The sequence below is a fragment of the Scyliorhinus canicula genome, chromosome 10 (genome assembly GCF_902713615.1).
Source record: "Scyliorhinus canicula chromosome 10, sScyCan1.1, whole genome shotgun sequence".
Taxonomy (NCBI): domain Eukaryota; kingdom Metazoa; phylum Chordata; class Chondrichthyes; order Carcharhiniformes; family Scyliorhinidae; genus Scyliorhinus; species Scyliorhinus canicula.
In genome coordinates, this window is record NC_052155.1 from 120,586,263 (window position 1) to 120,609,677 (window position 23,415).

The 23,415-nt window shown below is 45.0% G+C and overlaps 1 protein-coding gene across 6 annotated transcripts in view; it reads left to right on the forward strand.

The window, feature by feature from the left end:
• Window positions 1-23,415, forward strand: part of LOC119972633 (putative leucine-rich repeat-containing protein DDB_G0290503) — a 590,251-nt gene that overhangs the window by 31,872 nt on the left and 534,964 nt on the right. For 4 of the 6 annotated variants that reach the window (XM_038809653.1, XM_038809656.1, XM_038809657.1 and 1 more), the window contains exon 3: window positions 98-229. The exons of the other annotated variants lie outside the window; for them this stretch is intronic. In XM_038809653.1, coding sequence (XP_038665581.1) covers window positions 98-229 — 132 coding nt within the window. The remainder of the gene's footprint in view (window positions 1-97; window positions 230-23,415) is intronic. 6 annotated transcript variants of the gene reach the window in all.

Here is a 23,415-nt window from a genome sequence, read left to right on the forward strand (position 1 = left end):
CTAATCACAATTTTGTATCTATTATTGTCAACAATTTCAGTACACGGATTTCAGTAAAGCAAAATGGAAAATTACTCCAGTATCTTGTATTTGACAGGAACAACAATTGAAATGGAAAGCTTCTAAGGAAGAAACCGATCATCTACGCAGCGAAAACCTGGACATAAAAATTGATCTTAGAACCCTGGTTGGTGCAATCCAACAAACTGAAATAATGCAGAAATTTGACGTAGGTGATGATTATTATTAGTCTTGGCATCTAAGTTAGGCATTTTTTAGAACCATAGCAGGCTTTCTGACCAAAGGATGTAATTTATCTTTTTGAGTTGAATTTTAACCTAAAAAGTAGGCACATTTGGATTAGGTGGGGGAGGGGTGTATGTGGGGCGCTAAAGTCTGAAAAAACTGTTTCTCCTGCTTTTAACCTGTCCCTTGCTGGTTTTAAGTGAGGCCGAAGTTGGATGGGCAGCCAGCCAGCTCCAAGGAGTTGTTTTGGAACTTTAAATATGAGGCTATCAGGTTCATTGTCATTCAGGTTTGTAACAAACTCATCAGCCAAGCTTCCAGAGTAGCAAGACAAGGACTTGGTGGATTTGGGAGGTAAATGACTTTACACCTACCTCTTGGATCCAGGTCCTGCCTAAGGTGCGGTGACCTGCCTTCATTGCTGATTCTACCTGTATTCATGGTCAGTATTTGCTGTATTCTCTCTGTAACTTTAATATCCTTTCTATAGTATCGTTTCCAGAATTGCACTCAGCACTCTGTGGCTTAATCAATATATAAATCTATAATGTTATAAAAATGTTATGTAAAAAAATATATATTTTTATTGAAATTTTAGCATTTACATCAAAAATTTGCACCACAACACCATAATAACATGCACATCAAAAATTACAAGCAACATCAGTAACATGAACCCTAATAACACAAATATAACCCAAAACAACAGGAACAAGCAATTCCCCCTCCACCGACCAGCTTTGTTTTAAAATTATTTTTATTCAAATTTTTGGCAAAAACAACATTTCTGCATAACCGTACGCAACAATTAACAGAACAAAATAAATGTTAATAGTATAAAAGAACAATACAACATAACGACCCCCCCCCCCCCCCGGATGCTGCTGCTGCTGACCTTTACTGCTCTCCTAGAAAGTCGAGGAACGGCTGCTACCTCCGAGAGAAACCTGCCATGGACCCTCTCAAGGCAAACTTTATTTTCTTGAGACTGAAAAACCCAGCAATGTCACTAACCCAGGTCTCTACACCCCGGGGGGGGGGGGGGGGGGGTGTTCGAGTCCCTCCACGTTAAAAGGATTCGTCTCCGGGCTACCAGGGAGCCAAAGGCCAATACGTCAGCCTCTTTAGCTTCCTGAACTCCCGGATCGGCTGACACCAAACATCGCTATCTCTGGACTCTGCACCACCCGCGTGTCTAAGATCTTTGACATTGCCTTAGCAAAACCCCGCCAGAATCCCTTAAGAGCCGGGCATGCCCAGAACATATGGACATGATCTGCATGGCTTCCCGCACGCCTCGCACATTTATCCTCAACCCCAAAGAGCTTGCTCATCCTGGTTGCCGTCATGTGCGCACGGTGGACCACCTCAAACTGCATTAAGCTAAGCCTGGCACATGATGAAGAGGAATTGACCCTTTTTAGCGCGTCCGCCCACAGGCCCGTATCCAGCTCCCCACCTAGCTCCTCCTCCCATTTGCCCTTCAGCTCCTCTACTGGGGCTTCCTCCGCCTCCTGAAGTTCACGGTAGATGTCCGAAACCTTCCCCTCCCCTACCCAGGTGCCGGAGACCACCCTATCATGTATCCTGCGTGCAGGTAGCAGTGGGAATGATGCCTGTTTTTTTCAGAAAGACGCGTACCTGAAGGTATCTGAAAGCGTTTCCAGTGCACAAACTGAATTTCTCCTCTCGCGTTTTCAGGCTGGGGAAGATCCTGTCTATGACCAGGTCCCCCATCCTTTTAATGCCTGCCCTATGCCAGCTTTGAAACCCTCCGTCTATCTTGCCCGGGACAAATCTGTGATTGTTACGTATTGGGGTCCAGACTGAGGCTCCCTCCACCCCCCTGTGCCTTCTCCACTGACCCCAGATCTTTAATGCCACCACCACCACCGGACTAGAGGAGTAGCGGGCCAGCGAGAACGGCAGAGGTGCCGTTACAAGTGCCACTAAGCTGGTACCTTTACATGAGGCCGCCTCTAACCGCTCCCATGTCGACCCCTCCCCCAGTACCCATTTCCTAATGGCTATGTTAGCTGCCCAATAGTAGCTGCAAAAGTTTGGCAGCGCCAACCCATACAAATCCCGAGTTGATCTTGCTCACCCGCTTAAAGAAGGACTTAGGGATAAGTGTTCCGACCTCGCCCTGTTCGTGCACACACTTGCCACAGGGGCCTGGTAAAGTAGTTGGACCCAACCTATGAGCCCTTCACCGAATCCGAACCTTCTCAGCACTTCCCACAGGTACTCCCATTCCACTCGGTCAAAGGCTTTCTCCGCGTCCATTGCCGCCGCCACTTCTGCCTCCCCTCCCTCTGAGGGCATCATGATGATGTTTAGGAGCCTCCGTACATTGGAGTTCAATTGCTTGCCCTTGACGAAGCCTGTCTGATCCTCCCCTATCACCCCAGGGACACAGTCCTCAATCCTAGTACCCAAGATCTTGGCCAGCAGTTTGGCGTCTGCGTTCAGGAGGGATATCGGTCTATATGATCTACACTGTAGTGGATCTTTCTCTCGCTTGAGGATGAGTGAGATCGAAGCCTGTGAAATTGTTGGGAGGAGGGTCCCTCTCTCTTTGGCCTCATTAAAGGTCCTTAGTAGGAGTGGCACAGCAGTTCTGAAAATTTCTTGTAGAATTCTACAGGGTAGCCGTCCGGCCCTGGGGCTTTGCCCGACTGCATGTTCCCTAAACCCTTTACCATCTCCTCCAGCTCTATCGGGTCCCCAGTCCTTCCACCAGATCCTCTTCCACCTTTGGGAACCTCAGTTGGTCCATGAATTGCTTCATCCCCCCCAACGGGGGTTCTGACTCATACAATTTACCGTAAAACACCCTAAAGACTTTGTTCACCCCCTCTGGGTCTATGACCGTGTTGCCCTCCTTATCCCGTACTTCCCCAATTTCCCTGGCCGCCTCCCTCTTGCGAAGTTGGTACGCCAGCATTCTACTCGCTTTCTCCCCGTATTCGTAGACAGCCCCTTTGGCCTTCCTAAGCTGTGCTAATGCCTTTCCAGTGGTCAGCAGGTCGAATTCCGCCTGCAGCCTCCACCGCTCTTTCAGTAGCCCCGTCTCGGGGGTCTCCGCGTAGCTCCTGTCTACTCTGAGTATCTCCCCGACTAGCCTTTCTCCCTTCGCTCTTTCTTTCTTCTCTCTATGGGACCTGATGGAGATCAACTCCCCTCTGATAACTGCCTTCAGGGCCTCCCACACCGTGGATGCTGCTACCTCCTCCGTATCGTTAGTTTCCAGGTAATTCATGATGTTCCTCCTTATCAGCCCACAAACCTCGTCGTCTGCCAGCAGCCCCACATCTAGCCTCCATAGTGGGGGCTGACCTCTCCCTGACCAGCTTTTTAAAGTACAAAATAAACAGCCGCAATCTACGATAAAACTCATTTATTGACCCCATCACCAACAGGAATTCCGCACTGGGTGGCGTTACCTGCTTCCAGTTCAACAATATCCATCTCTGTGCCAGCAGTGATGCGGATACCAATGCATCTGCCTCAGCCCCGTCCTCAACTCTGGCTGGTCTGGCACCCCAAATACAGCAACTAACAGGCAAGGTTTTGAGTCAACCTTAAGGATTGCCGATATGGTGCTGAAAAAAGACCCCCAAAAACCCACCATCTGGAGACAGGACCAAAACATGTGTGTGTGGTGAGCATGCCCTCCCAAGCACCGCTCATAGTTATTGTCAGCCCCCTCAAAAAAAAATTGACTCATTCTGGCCCTGGTGAGGTACGCCCTAAACACCACCGTGAGTTGTATAAAACTCAACTTTGCGCAGGTTGATGTATCATTCACCCTACGGTGGGTCATACTCCATACCTCCATCTCCAGAATGGCTCCCAGCTCCTCCTCTCACCTCATTCATTGAAACCTGCTCTCCCCCCATGATCCGCCGATATATCCCAGACGTGCTGCCCTGCATACGCAAATATCCTTTCCAACAGGGTAGACGGTGGCACCATCACGGGTGTCAGAAATGCCCGCCGGATATAGTCCTGAACCTGAAAATATAAGACCCTCCCCCCACCCCAAAAGCCCTGATTTCTCCTTCAACTCGTGAACCACCGCTCTAGGAACAAGCCTTTCACACTCACAAGCCCTTTGCTGCCCCATCTCCCGAATGTAGCATCCAATTTCGCCAGCTCAAACAAATGGTTCCTACAGATGGGGGCCCACCTTGACATCTCCCACAGTTTATAATACTGGCGGAATTTCCGTCATATCTTTGGCGTAGAAACTACCACCAGATTCACGAGTATTTCGCCGAAGCAAACGGCAGTCACCAGCACTTCTCTCTGCAGGACCCAACTCCATCTGTATCCAACTAACTTCCTGATTCCCAACCCACCCCAATACCTTCTCCAAATTGATAACCCAAAAATAATACACTGCCAAACCCCGGATAAAAAGCCTTTGTTAGAAAAACTGGGAGGCATTGAAACAAGAACAAAAATCATGGCAAAATATTCATCTTAGTAGATTGTACTTGGTCTGCCAGTGAAAGTCGAAGGTTGTCCAAACTCTGCAAAACACTTCTCGCCAAGCCTATAAAATTCAATTTGTGAAGTCACGCCAATCTTCCATGCTATTTGGACCCCAAGTAGTGAAAACTGGTCTCCGTTTTACAGAATGGCAAAACTCCCAACCCAATCTCCCCTGAGGACTAACAACAAAAGCTTCGCTCTTCCCAATATTTAATTTGTATCCTGAAAAGGAACAAAACTTCTTCAATATCCCTATTCCCCTCCCTCCCATCAGTGACCCTGGATTCCTTATGTACAGCAGGTGGTCAACTGTGTACAGGGATATGTTATGCTCCACTGCACCCTGCATAATCCCTTTCCATTCATCCAATGCTCTCAAAGTAATTGCCAGTGGTTCAATTTCCAGTGCAAATAACAAAGGTGACATAGGATATCCCTGTCTCATCGCCCTATGTAGCCTGAACGACCCTGAATTCAGGTGTCCCTATGTACGCTAGCAGCCAGTGCATTATTTAACAGCCAAACCCACAATACAGACTCAGGACCAATCCTAAACCTTTCCAGAACCGTGAACAGATTGTTCCATTTGACCCGGAGAAAAGCTTTTTTGCTGTCTAGAGACATAAATATCTCTGTATGCGGTCCCCCCCTATCGATGTAAGAACAACATTAAGCAGCCACCGAATGTACGACGACCGCTTTCTACCCCTGACAAATCCTGCCTGGTCTTCCCCCACCACCTTCAAGAGGCATGGCTCCAACCTCAACACTAGAATTTTAGCCAAAAGTTTTGCATCCGCATTACGAAGGGACATTGGACAGGACAACCCACACTCTTTGCGCTTCTTATTCTTTTTCAGAAGGAGGGAGATGGACGCATGCCCCAGTGTCACCAGAAGGGAATCCCATGCCAATGAGCCATTAACCATCTCCAGTACCAATGGGTCCAGCTGGCCAGTGAACATTTTATAGAATTTTACTGGTTACACATCTGGCCCTGGTGCGTTCTCTGTCTGCACCTTGCTTAAAGCCCTGCAAAGCTCTTCCAACCTCATCGCTGCCGTTGAAGCCTCCCGCAACTATTCCCCACCTGAGGAAACTCCAAACCCTCCAAACACTCAGCCATCTCTTGCCCATCCTTTGGCAACTCCAACCTGTAAAGCCCTTCCTATAAAGAACAAAACACCTCGTTGACTTTCTCAGGGGCAGAGACCAACCCATCCCCCAGCTCCCACACAATCTCTTTGGTAGCCTCCTGCCGCCTTAATTGATGAGCGAACAAGGAACCAGCCTTATCCCCACACTGGTATATCATTCCCTTTAATTGCCGTAGCTGACGTGCTGCCCGGTCCATGGACAGATGATCAAGCTGCATTTGCAGTTTCTTCCTGCGCGTCAAGTGCTCTGGTATTGGGTCACTCGCATATTCTTTGTCTACACCTAGAAGCTCGCCCACCTCCTGACACTCCCGCTTGTTCTCCCCATCCATAAATGACTTGTATGAGATTACCTCTCCCCTAATCATTGTTATTTATGTTTAAGCATTCTGGGGGGCCAGCAGAAAAGTACAGTTAAGACTACAATCAGATCAGCCACTCCACCTATTTATGATGGCCTTGTGATCTTATTTAAATGCATCTTTATTTCTTTGCCTCTGTTTAAGAAAAAACAGTTCTATTGGGCATTTTAGAGCTTATTCTGCATGTAATTGTATTTCCCAGTTTTCCATCCATTCATACTGTTCTATTTATTGTATACAACCCATTGTATTTTTTCCACTCCTCCCAAAATGCATTATTTAACACTTCCATTAATTGCCAAACCTACCCTTTCCTCTTCTGCTCTGCACTTGGGTTCCACACTACAGAATAGCAAAATCTAATTTGTTTGGAGGCAACTGATGATTTAAATGGCCAGCTACCACTGTGAACTGCGCACGTGCAAACCTTGGCCCACTCCCGCAAAAATAGGAAGTGCCGTGTTTTGGGGGCAGAACTTCGGATTTCCATGCTCACCTGCCATTTTCACCACAAAGGTGAGCCTTTTCACCCTGGTACAAATTCAGGCCTTTCTCCGTCTCTCTTCCCCTCGTCAGCTTAGCTATAACCAATATTTCAGTCACTGTTAGGAGTCTTTTAGTTGACCAGAATTTTAAACTCTTTTTGCTGGGGGTGGGGGAGGGGTGGGGTGCAAGGCGGGGCGGGGGGGGGGGGGGGGGGTGGTGTCCTGCCCAATGATCGGGGCCCTGCCCCACGATCGGGGCCCACCAATCTTCGGCACCGGTTGGCGTGCTGCCAACTCTGCGGCGCCAGCCTGGCCCCCGGAAGTGCGGAAGATTCCGCAACTTCCGGGTGGCCCGATGCCGGAGTGGTTTGCGCCGCTCTTGGCGTCGAGCCGTCCCGCCAATTGCGGGAGAATCCTGGCCTGTTTCTTTCAATCCAGCTACGCTAAACTAAAGAAACCCTGCTTGTACCCAGAACCACACCCACAATCATCTTGCCCTATTATTAACTTGTTGACCCTTTTTTCTATTGTTTACCTCCCAGGCAACTTGGCTGGATTGTCATTTATGGAAACCATTTGTCAGCTGGTCTACTTTATAAAGTCAGCTTTTGATGCTTTTCAAAATGGACAATTCTGAGCTAGCAAGATGGCTCCAGCTCATTGCTTGCTGGCTTCTGGAAGTTTCCGAGCTACAGACAAAGACAGCCTTTTGCAAGTTCTAATCTCCAATAATATCGCTAATGGCCTAAACATTAACTGTTCTAATATGACAGTTCAACAAAAGGTATCATTTAACAACCTGAAACCAATATCACATGACTGAGGTGTCTGAATTACTTTAATTATACAGTCTTTGGACCATATGGCCAGTTACTGTTTCACCTCCAACAAGGACAGGACACCAGGCAAAAAATCTGCGCTACCATCATGTCTATCATCAAGTAAGTGGAAGCAGAAAGAGCTCTGACCCCCATTAAAGCTGAAAGCTACTGGAACCTTGGAGCTCATGCCTTCAAGGCTAACTTACTCCTGGAAGTCTTGCTTCTGGAAAGACAGGATCACCCTAGAGCAGTGAACTTTCCCACTGCAGGGCCATTCCATTATACCTTTGCTTGTGTGTTGTGTATAATTGCATCCGTGTCTGTCCAGATTTGAGCATGGGGAAAAGATGCAACCATTTATAAAGGGCACAGTAAGAATAAAGAACCACTTTTCTGTTACTGATGGGCATTGAGAGGACAAATCAAGGCAGTTTAAATTTAGCCCCTCCTGTCTGGAACATATGGGGCTTGATTCTCCGATCCCCCACCGGGTTGGAGAACCGCCAGGGGGCGGCGCGAATCCTGCCCCCGCCGGCTGCCGAATTCCCCAGCGCCAGAGATTTGGCGGGGGCGGGAATTGCGTTGCGCTGGTCGGCAGGCTCCCCCCCGGCGATTCTCCGGCCCGGGATGGGCCGAAGTCCTGTCCGTTCTATGCTGGTCCCGCCGGCGTAAACTGGAGTTGGTCCCTTACCAGCGGGACTTGGCGGTGCGGGTGGGCTCGGGGGTGGGGGAGAGGAGTGCGCGGGGCGATCTGGTCCCGGGGGGTGCCCTCACGGTGGCCTGGCCTGCGATCGGGCCCACAGATCCGCGGACGGGCCTGTGACGTGGGGGCACTCTATTCCTACGTGCCGGCCGTGTAAGCCTCCGCGATGGCCGGCGCGAAGGTGAACCACCCCCCCCCCCCCCTGCGCATGCGCGGGGCGACATCAGCTGACGCTCCCGCGCATGCGCGGACCACCATTGGCCGGCGGAGTCCCTTCGGCCCCGGCTTGCACGGCGCCAAAGGCCTTCCACGCCGGCCGGCGGGCGCAAACCACTCCAGCGTCGGCCTAGCCCCTGACCTTTGGGGCGGCCCAATGCCGGAGTGGTTCCTGCCACTCCACTGCGCCAATTCTGGCTACCCTGCTGATTCCTGGAGAATCCTGCCCTTAGATTGAGATCTACATAGACATTACCTGACACTTCCCATATTGAACTGCACCTGTGTTCACTGGCCCAGTCATAAATTATTTCTTTAGAATTATACATATTGGTCATCATCCGCAACTCTTGCATAAATGCTCTTGTCATAATATCCTGATATCCAGAGTCATTTATATGTTTAAAAAAAACACTATGAAGGATTCTCAGGATAATCCTTACTCTATTCTGAGAGTTCCTATTTTCAGACCAATACAGCAAGGCCTATTGGAGCTGACTCTATTACTTAACTAACTGAATATTAAATCTGTGTTTAGGCATCTAACTGTATTTTGAATGCATCCAGAAAATGGGTGTAGACTACCCAGTATAATTAGTTATTCCAGATATTTATCACCCTAGGGACAGAATTGTAACTGCCATGGGGAGCTGGGTTTGGGTGTGGGGTTAAATCCCCCAAAAATAGTGTTGAGTCAGGAACCCAACATGATGGGGAACCGCGTGCAGCTCTTGGAAAATTCATTAAATATGTAAATGGAGTTCTGCTTGCTGGCTTTAACAGCCAGCATATGGGTTTGCCGAGCTTTCTGCATCTCACCATGGTCACCGTGGCGAGGGCATAGCAAGGATTGATTGTTTAATGAAATCGAAATGGTGGGAGTAGTGAAACTGAAAATCTGCAGCTTTGCTGATCTGAGAGGATGCTGATCATAGCACCTCTCTGCATGTGTGCTGTTTGTGATTGACAGATGATTTCCAACTTTTGGAAATTAGTTTACTTGCCTTGAACACGCCTAAAATCCCTCGTTGTCAAGCCTTCACCATAGCAAGTGAGCAACTTATACAAACCTTGGACCTCTGCTGAGAAACAAGAGGAACAGTAATACCAACAGCAGAAGCAATGGCAGCAGCAACACCAACTGACTTCACAACCACATGGTGCTCAACAGGGCGTGGGACAGACACAGAAGCAGCTCAAAGGCAGGAGATCCCAAACATAAGAGTATGTGAGGTAGAGGATCAGCTCCTTTGACATGTATGAGCACTTGTGCCTCAGGAGGCTTATGTTTTCATGGCAGGTCCTTGCCGACATCTGCTATCATCTCGATCAAGACCTCCTTCCCAGTGGACCAGGAGGGAATGCATTGAAAGTGGACAACGAGGTGATTATCACTGGAGCACCCTGCACGGTAGCACAGTGGTTATCACTGTTGTTTCATTGCGCCAGGAGCTCTGTGTGGAATCTGTACGTTCTCCCATTGTCTGTGTTGTTTCCTCCAGGTGCTCCGGTTTCCTCCCACAAGTCCTGAAAGACGAGTTATTGGGTAATTTGGTCATTCTGAATTCTCCCTCTGTGTACCCAAACTGGTGCCGGAATGTGGCGACTAGGGGCTTTTCATAATAACTTCATTGCAGTGTTAATGTAAGCCATTTGTGACAATAAAGATTATTATTAATCAGCTGCTTCATCGATGACGTACCTTCTCATAAGGTCTGGAGTAGGGCTATTTGCTGCTAATTTTACAAGTGCAATTCTTCCAATACTCCTCTGAAAATGGAACAGCCTCAGCCAGTGTATGGCAGGATGTGGATATCATTCAAGTTGAGGTTGACAAATGGCAGGTAACCTTCGTAGCAGGTAATAATAACAATTGCTTCCTGACCTTCCATAGCACCACCATTGCTGAGTGCCCCGTTATCAATATCTTGAGGGTCACCACCGATCAGAAGTGTAATTGGACTAACCACATTCATACTGAGCTTACAAGACCACGGCAGAGACTGGGTACTGTTTGACAAGTGGCTCATTGTAGTATGTTCTATCTGCAGGAAACCCAACCATACCACCTTGGCTAAGGCAGGACCTCTACTCCGATGAACGGAAAACAACATTTTGGCTCTTGCCCTACCCCACCCCTACCAATCTCCTCCCCTCTTTATTTCAGGGCAGAATAATAAACATTAGTGTTTTGTTTTTGCTATACTCCATTTAGTTATTTATATCTATTTGGTTATTTTTCCTTACATAGTCTAACCAGTCCATGCCAATATCTATGCTTCACTTTACCTTCCTCCCATTTTCTGACATCTGCATCTTCCATCTATTCCTTTCTCCCTCCATTTGCTTGCTAAGCTTTGTGTTGAATGCATCTATACTATTCGCTTCAGCCGCTCCCACTCTTTGCATGAAGAAGATTCTACTGGATTCCCTGTTGCATTTCTTGACAATGGTATATAGTTGGCCTCTGGTTAGCCGCTTCTCCACAAGAGGAAACATTCTCTCTCTATTCACTATCAAAACCTTAATATTTTTCATAATCTCTATTAGGCCACTCCTGGGCCTTATTGTGAAGAGAAGAGAGATCCAGCACGAGTGTCCTTTCCTGATGTGTACAACCACATAACTTTATGGCATGATTCTTATAAATTTTCCCTGCACCCTCTTCAGTGCCATTGTATAATATTTAGAATATGGTAACCAGAACTACTAGACGTGAAATTCATAAAGATGATAAATTGCTTCCAAATTAACTTTATTTTTGATAGGAGGGCATGGTTTTGTTCATGTTAACCTTTTACAGTTTAAAAAAAATTAATATTAATACAGGTTGATGGCATGGTAATGCAACAGATTGAAGCGGTGGAATGCAGGTTAATTCACACTTTTAAGTTCTAAACACTTTGTTACTACAGCCTACTCCATCTAGTGGCTTGGACAAGAAATGGTCTTTGTCATATAGTGCTGTCTGGTGGTTCTATTTCAGTGAAGACAACTTTTCAGATCTCTTTACAGCTTGAAATGTCAATTCTTCTTTGTCGAGGGAGGCTTTCTTGAACATACTTCAGAAATTTGAGATCTGCTAATGTCTCATTGTGCTTTGCCAAAAATGTTGGCATTTTTATATGTTAAGGAGATGCTATTTTATAATGGCTGTGTTTTACCTGTTATGGACCAGAGTTTAGAGAACCCCAAAGTGTATCATGGAGTTCACCTGACCCACAACTTTTAATAGATTGTGGTATGGGGATTACACGGCCCACTCTACAGGTGTGGTACAACAGAAATGGAAAATTATTTTTTAAAGCAAAACAATGTGTATTCTATGAACTCAAGTTAACCTTTTTGAAACATACAGTGAACATCTTAGCAACCATCAATTCAAATACAACCCCCAAAGAATACAACACTAGGTAATCCTTAATCACTTCCCAAACAATATCCAGAAGACAGAAGAAACATCTTTTAACAGAAGCACATCAGGTTTACATTCACTCCTGAAAACATTTATAATTCTGAATTCACCAAATGATCAAGAGATAGTCTTTTCATGGCCGAGAGATCAACAGTACAGCAGCTCTGTCTGGCATCAGCTCCAACACTGAAAACGAAACTAAAACGCACCCTGCAGCAAACAGCCAAAAACGAAAGTAAAAAGCTGACAGACAGCCCAGCTCCACCCACACACTGACATCACTGATAAACATCCATTTCTTAAAGGTACATTTCTTAAACACCCATTTCTTAAAGGTACTGTCACATGACATACCATGTAGTATATTCCCGGACAAATACAAACATTCCCTCACCTGAGCACCCAGAAGAACAAGGTTGTGAATGAGGTAACTCCCCAGGATGTGTACTTGGGCTCAGATGTTAAAAAGAAAATATATTGCAATATCTTTGTTGAAATTTCAAATTTATTTTCCTATAGTAAAGTCTCCGAGATATATGCAATGCTCAGAAAGTTTGAGAAAATCCTAAACATTCTTCTATCATCATGCAAAAGTCAAGTAAGACTGATCAACTGAGGTACAGAGTTCACAAACTCTCCATGCTTTAATTCAAACTTCTTTATAAATTTGTTTCCTATTGACATTTGCAAATTACTGCTCAGTCATTTCATCCACCTCATGTTGACCAGAAGAGAATTTTAGTATCTACTATATAAATACTTGAACAAATGTCTTGGGCCCAACCATCTTCAGCTGCTTCATCAATGACCTTCCTTCCATCATAAGATCAGAAGTGGGGATGTTTGCAGATGACTGCACAATACTCGACACCATTCATCAGATACTGAAACAGTTCATGTCTGACTGCAGGAAGACCTGGACAATATCCAGGCTTAGTCTGACAAATCGTAAGTAACATTTGCGCCACACAAGTGCTGGGTAATGACAAGAGAATATCTAACCATCGCCCCTTGACGTTCAAAGGCATTACCATTGCTGAATCACCCACTATCACCATCCTGGGGGTTACCATTTGTCAGAAACTGAACTGGACTACCCATGTAAATACTGTAGCTACCAGAGCAGGTCAAAGGCTAGGGGTCCTGCAGCATGCATCTCCCATCTGTCTTCCCCCCCCCCCCCCCCCCCCCCCCTCCCAGGCCCCAGGCTCATTCACTACCTACAATGCATAAATCAGGAGTGTGATGGAATACTCTCCACTTGCCTGGCTGAGTGCAGCTCCAGGAACACTCCAGATGCTCGACACCATCCAGGACAAAGCAGCGCACTTGACTGCTGCCCCTTCCACAAGCATTCATATGGTCCACCATTGACGAATAGTCGTAGCCATGTACCATTTACAAGAGGCACAGTAGGAACTTGCCAGAATTCCTTGGGCAGCATCTTCCAAACCCACAACCTCTACCATTTGAGGGGCAAGAGCAGCAGATACCTGGGAACCCCATCATCTGGAGATTTCACTCCAAGTCACTCACCATCCTGACTTGGAAATAAATCACCATTCCTTCACTGTCACTGGGTCAAAATTCTGGAATTCTCTCACTAACAGCACTATTGGTGTACCTACACCACATGGACTGCAGTGGTTCAAGAAGGTAGCTCACCACCACCTCATGAAGGGCAACTAAGGATGGGCAATATATGCTGGCCTAGCCAGTGACACTCACATGCCATAAAATTAATTTTTAAAAACCTCTTATTTCTATGTTTATTAAATTTGGTAATTTAAGAATTATAGCTCCTGTGTGTCGGTTGGAATGCATTGGTAGGCTCATGAGCTGCAATCTTACGCCAATCATGAGCTGCAATGTTACGACTGTCATCTGATTAGAAAAGTTGTATCAGATCCGGTTTCTCGAGGTTTCCTTTGGTCTAAATTGGCAATGTTTGTAAAGGTGCTGTTTGACACACTTTTGAACATCACTGTTTAAATTTAACAAATGTTTTTGACAGCAGTATTTGGAGCACACCAGGAGAGTCCTGCTGCATGTATTCTGTAACACTTTGTAAGACATCAAATGATTAACAAAAAAAACTACCATATAGAAGTCTCCTCAGATATTGGCCGTTTCACATTCTGAAATCCCTCCCAACCATCCATGCATTAGGTTTGATTTTGGTTAAGATAAGAATTGTTTATGTTTTGATTAGGTTTGTATCAAATGCTATTGAGTGATCCTGGAGCTTTACATAACATGACAGAGGGAAGTTAAGTTTGAATTTGCCAGGTATATGATCATAACCATGAATTTGGGCACTCCTAGTTGCTGATCTTCTGAGAAACATTTAAACTTATCTAATGCCCTCAGGTGTGTGAATGTAGGAAAGGTGTACATAATTCGAATGAGGAAGAAAACCGTCCAAGTTGGATGAATGTACCATTGTTATTGTTCGGATCAGTCAGGATTTTTAATGGTTTGTTAAACGTTGAGCTGAATTGTAGGAAATGGGTTCAGATCAATTGAAAGAGTAACATTTATTTATATGAACATATTGAGATAAGTGGGTTATGTTTCCATTATAAATGAGAATAAAGATTTTTTTTGCACTTAGCGGTGTAAGGGGGTTTTATCGTTTGTACCTACTGAGTTATTTCTCACTTAAAAGCTTCTCTGCATCATGTAAATTCAACAATATGCTGCAATGGGATTTGAATTTTTGTGTAACTGACAAAATTGTTAATCATTACTCTGTTTTTATGTTTTTTACAAACTGACAGAGCAATGTTTACACTTCTTAATGGCTTCCTTTATGGTTGCTAATTGATTTGCTTCATTACCATATGCCATTAGGGTAGCAGAATGCAGTAAATGAGCTGTTTGATGCTCGAACATAATGAACTAATTGGGCTAATTAAAATCAATATGTGTGCCAATATCTAACCAGGAACTGGAATGCTACTTTTATCTGTGGAAGCCACCAACTCTGTAACTGAGATCTAATGCTGATTTATGAGTGCCTGATGATCATTAGTTTGAATAAATTGCTTGTAGCCGTAGAAACAGCATTATTCAAGTAGATGATGCTCAGCGCATTGTTAGGTCACCAAAAAGGGCAAGCTTACATATGTTGTAGATTGTCACCTTAAACCTCCGTTCGTATATCAGACTGTCGATGTGAAAATTTACTTTATTGCTGGAACTGTTATTAGATGGTGCAAACTGTTTTGCATGATGGATTTCACTATGATGGTGAAATTTGAACAGGAAATTAAATTTGAAATATAGTACTTCCAAATTAAAATACAATTTACAAGAATCCTAACACCAGTAGTAGGGAAAATGCTGGAGTCTATTGTAAAGGATGTGATAATAGGACACGGATAAAATATTAGCAGGATTAGACAAGTTGAGATGGATTTGTGAAAAGGGAAATCATTTTTGACAAACCTACTGAGTTTTTGAGGACATAACTAATAGACTAGATAAGGGTGAACCAGTGGATGTAGTGTATTTGGATTTTCAGAAAGCTTCTGGTAAAGTCCCACATAAGAGGTTAGTGTGCAGAATTAAAGTGCATGGGATTTGGTAATATATTGGCATGGACTGAGAATTGGTTAGCAGACAGGAAAGAGAGGAGGGAATAAATGGGTCTTTTTTGAAGTGGCAGGCTATGACTAGTGGGTCCCACTGGGATCAGTGCTCAAGCCCCAGCTATTCACAATACAGTAGTCCCCCGTTATACCGCGCTCTGCAATACCGCGGTTCGCGATATACGGCGGCGGGGGCTTATGGACCCCAACTGTCAGCTTCCCTCTCCGGATCAAAGTGAGCCGACCGCTGAAATTGACACTGCCGGCTGAAATTGACACTGCCGGCTGCTCCTCTCTCACTGAGATTGACACTGCCGGCTGAAATTGACACTGCCGGCTGCTCCTCTCTCACTGAGATTCAGTGAGAGAGAAGCAGCTCACACAGCGTCCGGAAGTGGATAGTGCAGAGCTACAGTTGGTACCTCCATAGTGGTTGAGGTAGGGTGGCGGTGGGGGGGAGGTAGAGTGGGGGTGGGGGGGAGGGGGTGGGGGTGGGGGGGGAGGGGGTGGGGGTGGCGGTGTGGAGAAAGGCCTGAACTGCAGGGGTTTGGGACCGAGGAGAGATGCAACACCCCCCTGCCACTTGTTCCCAAACCACCAAGTTGACAGTCCTGACACCTAAAACTGAATCCCAGCCTTGCCTTTGAAACTGACATGCAGTGCAGGGTGCAAGCGTGTACAGCAGATGGGGTGCAGACAGCAAGACCTTGTAAGTTCCTGGTAAGTTTCTGTGGGTTGTTTTAATTAGATCCACGATGGGGGTTTTAAATTTATTTTAAAATCTATGCACGCGCTTCCCATTGTGAGTCTACGGGGGTCTGACCTCTCCCCCCGCCCCCCGTAGACTCACAATGGGAAGCGCATGCATAGATTTTTAAATAAATTTAAAACCCCCATCGTGGATATCCGCGGCTCGGATGCAACGCGGGTGGCTGTCTTGGACCCCAACACCCGCGTTATAAAGGCGGACTACTGTATACATGAATGAATTGGATGTGACCAAATGTAATATTTCCAAGTTTGCTGACAACAAAAAACGTGGAGGGAATGTGACTGGTGAGGTGGATGTTAAGTTGAGTAAGTGGGCAAATACATGGCAGATGAAGTATCAATATGAAGTTCACCACTTTGGACAGAGAAACAGAATGGCAGAGCACTATTTAAATGGTAATAGATTGGGGAATGTTGACATACAAAAGGATATGTGTTTTGTACATTACATACACTGAAAGCAAACTTGTAGGTATGACAAGAAGTTAGGCAAATGATACTGTTAGCCTTCATTGCAAGAGGGATTGAGTACAGGAACAAGGATGTCTTCACGCAGTTGTACAATGCCTTGCTGAGACCACATCTGGAGTATTGTGTGCAGTTTTGGTCTCCTTATCTAAGAAAGGATACACTTGTCATTAAAGGAGTGTAATATAAGGAGATATTGCATCGACTAGGCATGCACTCACTGGCATTTGGAAGAATGAGAGGGGATCGAATTGTAAGGTATAAAACTATGACTAGGCTGGACAGACTGGGTGCATTGTTTACTCTGGTTGGAGAATCTAGAACAAGGGGTCATAGCGTCTGGATACGGGGCAGGCCATTTAGGACTGAGATAAGAGGAAACGTCTTCACTCAGAGGGTGATGAACCTGTGGAATTACCTGTCACTGAAGGCTATGGACGCCAAGTCACTGTATATATTTAAGAAGGAGATAGTTAGATTTCTAGACTCTAAAGGCATCGAGAGTATGTGGAGTGCTTGGGAGTGTCGTATGGTGTTGAGTACGAAGATCAGCCATGCTATTAAATGGCAGAGCAGGCTCGAAGGGTCAAGTGGCCGTCTCCTATTTTCTATGGGTCTATAAGAGAAATACAAATAAAACAATTTTGGCAAGTTACAACTGACAATACTTCTGAACTATAGTTACAAATCCCTATGCTAGTTGACTTGTTCAGTTACACTTTGCTTTAATAGGAATTTTGTCAATTTATGGCTGAGCTATGATGTATTAATTTTGTAATATTAAAATTTGTGCCCTTTGCAGAAATCAAAAAGGCACCATAAAATTTCTGAAAGTCTGAACAGTAAACACTGAATCAATATTAGCTATGCTTTCTAATTTGAAAAGATCTCGGAAGGGTTAATCATTTAGAATATAATACCTTGGCCGAATCTTCTGTTCAGGGTTGGAACGCCTGTATCACCACTTTTCAGACAGGCCTGACTCCTCCTATTGATTACATCCTCTGTACCCAAAGCATAAGGCATTCTTTGGTCTCTTCTTACAAGATGTCCCTTGACTTGTTTAGCTAGGACCAGACACAATATTCCTCATAAATTATCTGTACCCCAAGGGTCCTTCAAATGTAAACAATATTCCATTAGCTATCTGTATAACAAGTGGGTGGCACAGTGGTTAGCACAGTGCTAAGGACCCAGGTTTGACTCCGGCCTTGGGTGACTGTGGGGAGTTTGCACGTTCTCCCTGTGTCTGCGTGAGTTTCCTCCGGGTGCTCCAGTTTCCTCTCACAGTCCAGAGATGTGCAGGTTAGGTGGATTGGCCATGCTAAATTGCCCCTTAATAGATAGAATGGAATAGAACAGTACAGCACAGTAATGTCCAAGATGTGCAGTTTAGGCGGGGTTACGGGATAGGGCTGGGGAATGGGCCTAGGTGGGGTGCTCTTTCAGAGGGTCGATGCGGACTCTATGGGCCGAAAGGCCTCCTTCTGTGCTGTAGGGACTCTATGGTTCTAAGTAAATATTTCTCAACATCTAGTAGCAGAACACTTCACCTCCAAATCCACCTACCAGCACGGTAGCATTGTGGATAGCATAATTGTTTCACAGCTCCAGGGACCCAGGTTCGATTCCGGCTTGGGTCACTGTCTGTGCGGAGTCTGCACATCCTCCCCGTGTGTGCGTGGGTTTCCTCCGGGTGTTCCGGTTTCCTCCCACAGTCCAAAGATGTGCAGGTTAGGTAGATTGGCCATGATAAATTGCCCTTAGTGTCCAAAACTGCACTTCGTGTTGGGTGGGGTTACTGGGTTATGGGGATAGTGTGGAGGTGTTGACTCTTTCCAAGAGCCAGTGCAGACTCGATGGGCCGAATGGCCTCCTTCTGCACTGTACATTCTATGAAATTTTATGATCTTACTTTTACAAAACCTTAGTCTAGGAGTCATACTTTCTGTATGCATCTTAACCCAGGTTTTAATACTGAAAAATATGAAATATGATTTCTTGTGTTCATCAAACAGAACAGGAAAGCTGAAGAAGATGGGGTCCAGATCCCTAAGCTGAGGATGTATCCTTTCACAGGATGTGGGCATTATTGGCTAGGCCAGCATTTTTATTGCCCATCCCTAATTGTCCTTGATAAAGCGGTGGTGAACCACTGTAGTTTATGTGATGTAGGTACGCCCACGCTTGTGATGTGGGGGAAGGAGTTCCAGGATTTTTAATCAATGTCAATGAAGGAGTGGCGACTATAGTTACAAATCAGATTGATTAATGGCTTGGGGCTGGTTCTGTTACTTGAAGATAACATTAGTGGATCTAGCCCATCCAGTCTATTGAGAGAAAAGCTTCGGGGGTTCTGCAGACATGTGCCATTTTTGGTGAAGACCGTGTCTGTTGAAGTCGTGTTGCTTGTTGCTGGAAGGATGGGAACAAAGTTCTTTGTAAGGAAGACAGAGTTTTGAAGGACTTTAAGTGACTTTGATGGATGGACTGCTGTGCAATTAGTAATGTCTGTCTTAGTTGTATGTGCCATGTAATATGTAATTTATACTTAAGTTGTATCTTATGATCAACCGCAATTTGCTTGTGAATTCTTGATTAACTTATTGATTCTGTATCTTATAGTAGATAAGGTTATTTAAGATTGTATTTAGTGTTTGCTTTGCTTGACTCCTGTATAGTAAAATTCTCTGCTGAAAATCGTGGAATTTTCTGGTTGCATTCTTTTAATAACTAACTGGGATTTCAACATTTTCAGCAAAACGTTGATGGTGTCTACCAAGGTTGTAACACCATTAAAACCCCCTGCTGCTGGTCTCTCACATTCTACTTTCCACAAACTTGAGATCACCCAAAACATTGTTGTCCATGTCCTAACTCACTTCTAAGTCCCTTTCCCCTATCACCCTGGCCTTGCTGACCTACATTGGGTCCCAATCAAGAATGATAATTTAAAAACTCTCATCCTTTTAAAATCGTGCCATGGGCCGGTCTCTCCCTGCTCTAATTTCCTCTAGCTCACAACCGTTCGAAGTGTCTGTGCCCTTCTAATTTTGGTCTCTTGAGCATTCCTGATTTTAATTACTCCATACTCCACTATTTAAAAACGTATATATATTTTTCCCCCACTTGAAATGAAAATGAAAATCGCTTATTGTCACGAGTAGGGACACTTAAGGGACAATTTTAGCATGGCCAATCCACCTATCCTGCACATCTTTGGGTTGTGGGGTGAGACCCATGCAGACACAGAGAATGTGGAAATTCCACATGGATAGTGACCTGGAGCCTAGATCGACCTGGGTCTGCAAAGCCTTGAGGCAACAGTGCTAACCACTGCCCCACCGTGCCGCCCCAATTTCTCCACTATTGATTGTCTTGCATTCAGTTGCTTAGGCCCAAAGCTTTGGAATACCTTCCCTACCTCTCTACCTCATTTTCTTCTGTTAAGTATGTTGCTCGTTCTGGGTGAGTGTGCTTAATACTCAATTTGGCTCTGTTTCGTTACTTAGCTTTGGAGTCGCCAGGTATCGTTAAGATACCACCACAAGTTTCAGGGTCAAGTTCAAAGCAATAAAACCATACACCAATTAGTAAGTTCAAACAAATGAGTTTATTATAATACAATTATAAACTACTCATGCACACGCTAAGATGACTAAACTATTCCTACCACTAAATAGACCAATACTTATCTGAATAAGGAACTGCCGGATCAGGGAACAATAGCTTCTTGTTCTGCACTGGGTCCGATTGGGTCTCTTCCCAATCGATTTGTTTGAATCCCCCTAATACTCAGGCTGTCCCTCGGCTGCTGGGCGGGCCTTCAGGTGCTTTGTCTTCGAACCCCGCTGGTGCCGGGGTGTCTGGCCTCCCATACAATGTTGCAATCACTTCCCTTTTTGTGTCCTTTGTCCCTGGGATTGTTCCATTACTATGTTAACTGTCCCGGATATTGCCTTATTAGTATGCGGAATGTTCGTTTCGGTGCTGCCTGCTCTCTTAGCAGACAGAATACACAGTGGCTTGTTGCAGCCTGCTTGTTCTGCAAACTTTGTCAATTTTACCCTGCAAGCTTTGCGTTCCTCCATTTTGTATTGAGGGAATGGCCAACTTCGGTGGCTACAAGTACATCTTCATACTACTTTGATCAGACTTGTAGTCACCTGACCTAATATCTCCTTATGAGACTTGGTGCCATATTTTTTGTCATAATGCTTGGGTGAAGTGTCCTGTGATGTTTTATTGCGTTAAAGACGGTATATAAATTTAAGCTGTTATTTTTATGTGAACTTAAATTAGGATAAAGGTAGAAACCAACTTTAATTGCACTTGGCAAATCACAGCAGATTTGTTTCCTTTTTAATTCAGTGATAAACTCCCTTTTAATTCAGTGATAAACACCCAACATTCTAATTCACCCGAACAGGCGCTGGGTATATAGCAAAAAAGGACATTGAGGAACACCACTCTCTGAAAAATAGCAACTCACTTAAAATGTATTTTGACAATTCCACTGCATTATTTTCTTCAACCTTTTCTGTCATTTCAGCAAAAAAATCAATTAGATTAGTCAAGCATGATCTGCCTTTTGCAAATCTGTGCTGGCTCTCCTCAATTAACTCAGATTCCTCTAGTGCCTGTTGATTTATTTCCCTGATTATAGTATCTAAAACCTTACTCTTGATGTTAAAGGAGATGGCCTGTAAATGCTGAGACTTTCCTAAAATCCCTTCTTGAATAAGGATTTTACATGTGTCACTTCCAATCCTCTGACACCCATACCTAGGGAAGGTTGGAAGATTATGCAAGCCTTCCACTGTCCCATCCTCTCTTCCTTCAACAACCATGATGCAAGCCATCCGGACCAAGTGACTTATCTACCATAAGTAAAGGCAGTCTTTCCACTATCACCACTCTTTCAATTTTCACCCTATCCACTGCCTTCATTATCTCTGCTTCTACTGATATTTTGTCGGATTCCTCCTCTTTAGTAAACACTACTCAAGTATTCTAGCCTAGCCCTTCGTCTGTAAGTATATCACCTATGTGCTCAATAGGGTCCACTGCACGTCTTACTACCTGTTACTACTCTTACTACTCTCTTGCAGAGGTGATTCATGTTGGAAGAAAGAAAGTGGAGAGACAGAATAAAATAAAGGGAGAAACATTAAAGGCAGTGCAGAAACAAAGGGACCTCGATGTGCATAAGTCATTAAAGGGCATGTTGCAAGAACAGTTAATAAAGAATATTTTATGTCTGCTAGGTTTTATTAAGATAGAGATTGAGTACAAGAGTAAGGAAGTCATGCTGAACTTGCACACTCATTAGGCCTCCTCTGAAATGCTGCGTCGAGTTCTGGGTGCCATACTTGAACATAGAACATAGAACGATACAGCGCAGTACAGGCCCTTCGGCCCTCAATGTTGCACCGACATGGAAAAAAAACTAAAGGCCATCTAACCTACACTATGCCCTTATCATCCATATGCTTATCCAATAAACTTTTAAATGCCCTCAATGTTGGCGAGTTCACTACTGTTGCAGGTAGGGCATTCCACGGCCTCACCACTCTTTGCGTAAAAAACCCACCTCTGACCTCTGTCCTATATCTATTACCCTTCAATTTAAGGCTATGTCCCCTCGTGATAGCCACCTCCATCCGCGGGAGAAGGCTCTCGCTGTCCACCCTATCTAACCCTCTGATCATTTTGTATGCCTCTATTAGGTCACCTCTTAACCTTCTTCTCTCTAACGAAAACAACCTCAAGTCCATCAGCCTTTCCTCATAAGATTTTCCCTCCATACCAGGCAACATCCTGGTAAATCTCCTCTGCACCCGTTCCAAAGCTTCCACGTCCTTCCTATAATGGGGCGACCAGAACTGTACGCAATACTCCAAATGCGGCCGTACTAGAGTTCTGTACAACTGCAACATGACCTCATGGCTCCGGAACTCAATCCCTCTACCAATAAAGGCCATCACACCATAGGCCTTCTTCACAACCCTATCAACCTGGGTGGCAACTTTCAGGGATCTATGTACATGGACACCGAGATCCCTCAGCTCATCCACACTACCAAGAATTTTACCATTAGCCAAATATTCCGCATTCCTGTTATTCTTTCCAAAGTGAATCACCTCACACTTCTCCACATTAAACTCCATTTGCCACCTCTCAGCCCAGCTCTGCAGCTTATCTATGTCCCTCTGTAACCTGCAACATCCTTCCGCACTGTCTACAACTCCACCGACTTTAGTGTCGTCTGCAAATTTACTTACCCATCCTTCTGCTCCCTCCTCTAGGTCATTTATAAAAATGACAAACAGCAACGGCCCCAGAACAGATCCTTGTGGTACGCCACTCGTAACTGAACTCCATTCTGAACATTTCCCATCAACCACCACTCTCTGTCTTCTTTCAACTAGCCAATTTCTGATCCACATCTCTAAATCACCCTCAATCCCCAGCCTCCGTATTTTCTGCAATAGCCGACCGTGGGGAACCTTATCAAACGCTTTACTGAAATCCATATACACCACATCAACTGCTTTACCCTCGTCCACCTGTTCAGTCACCTTCTCAAAGAACTCGATAAGGTTTGTGAGGCATGACCTACCCTTCACAAAACCATGCTGACTATCCCTAATCATATTATTCCTATCTAGATGATTA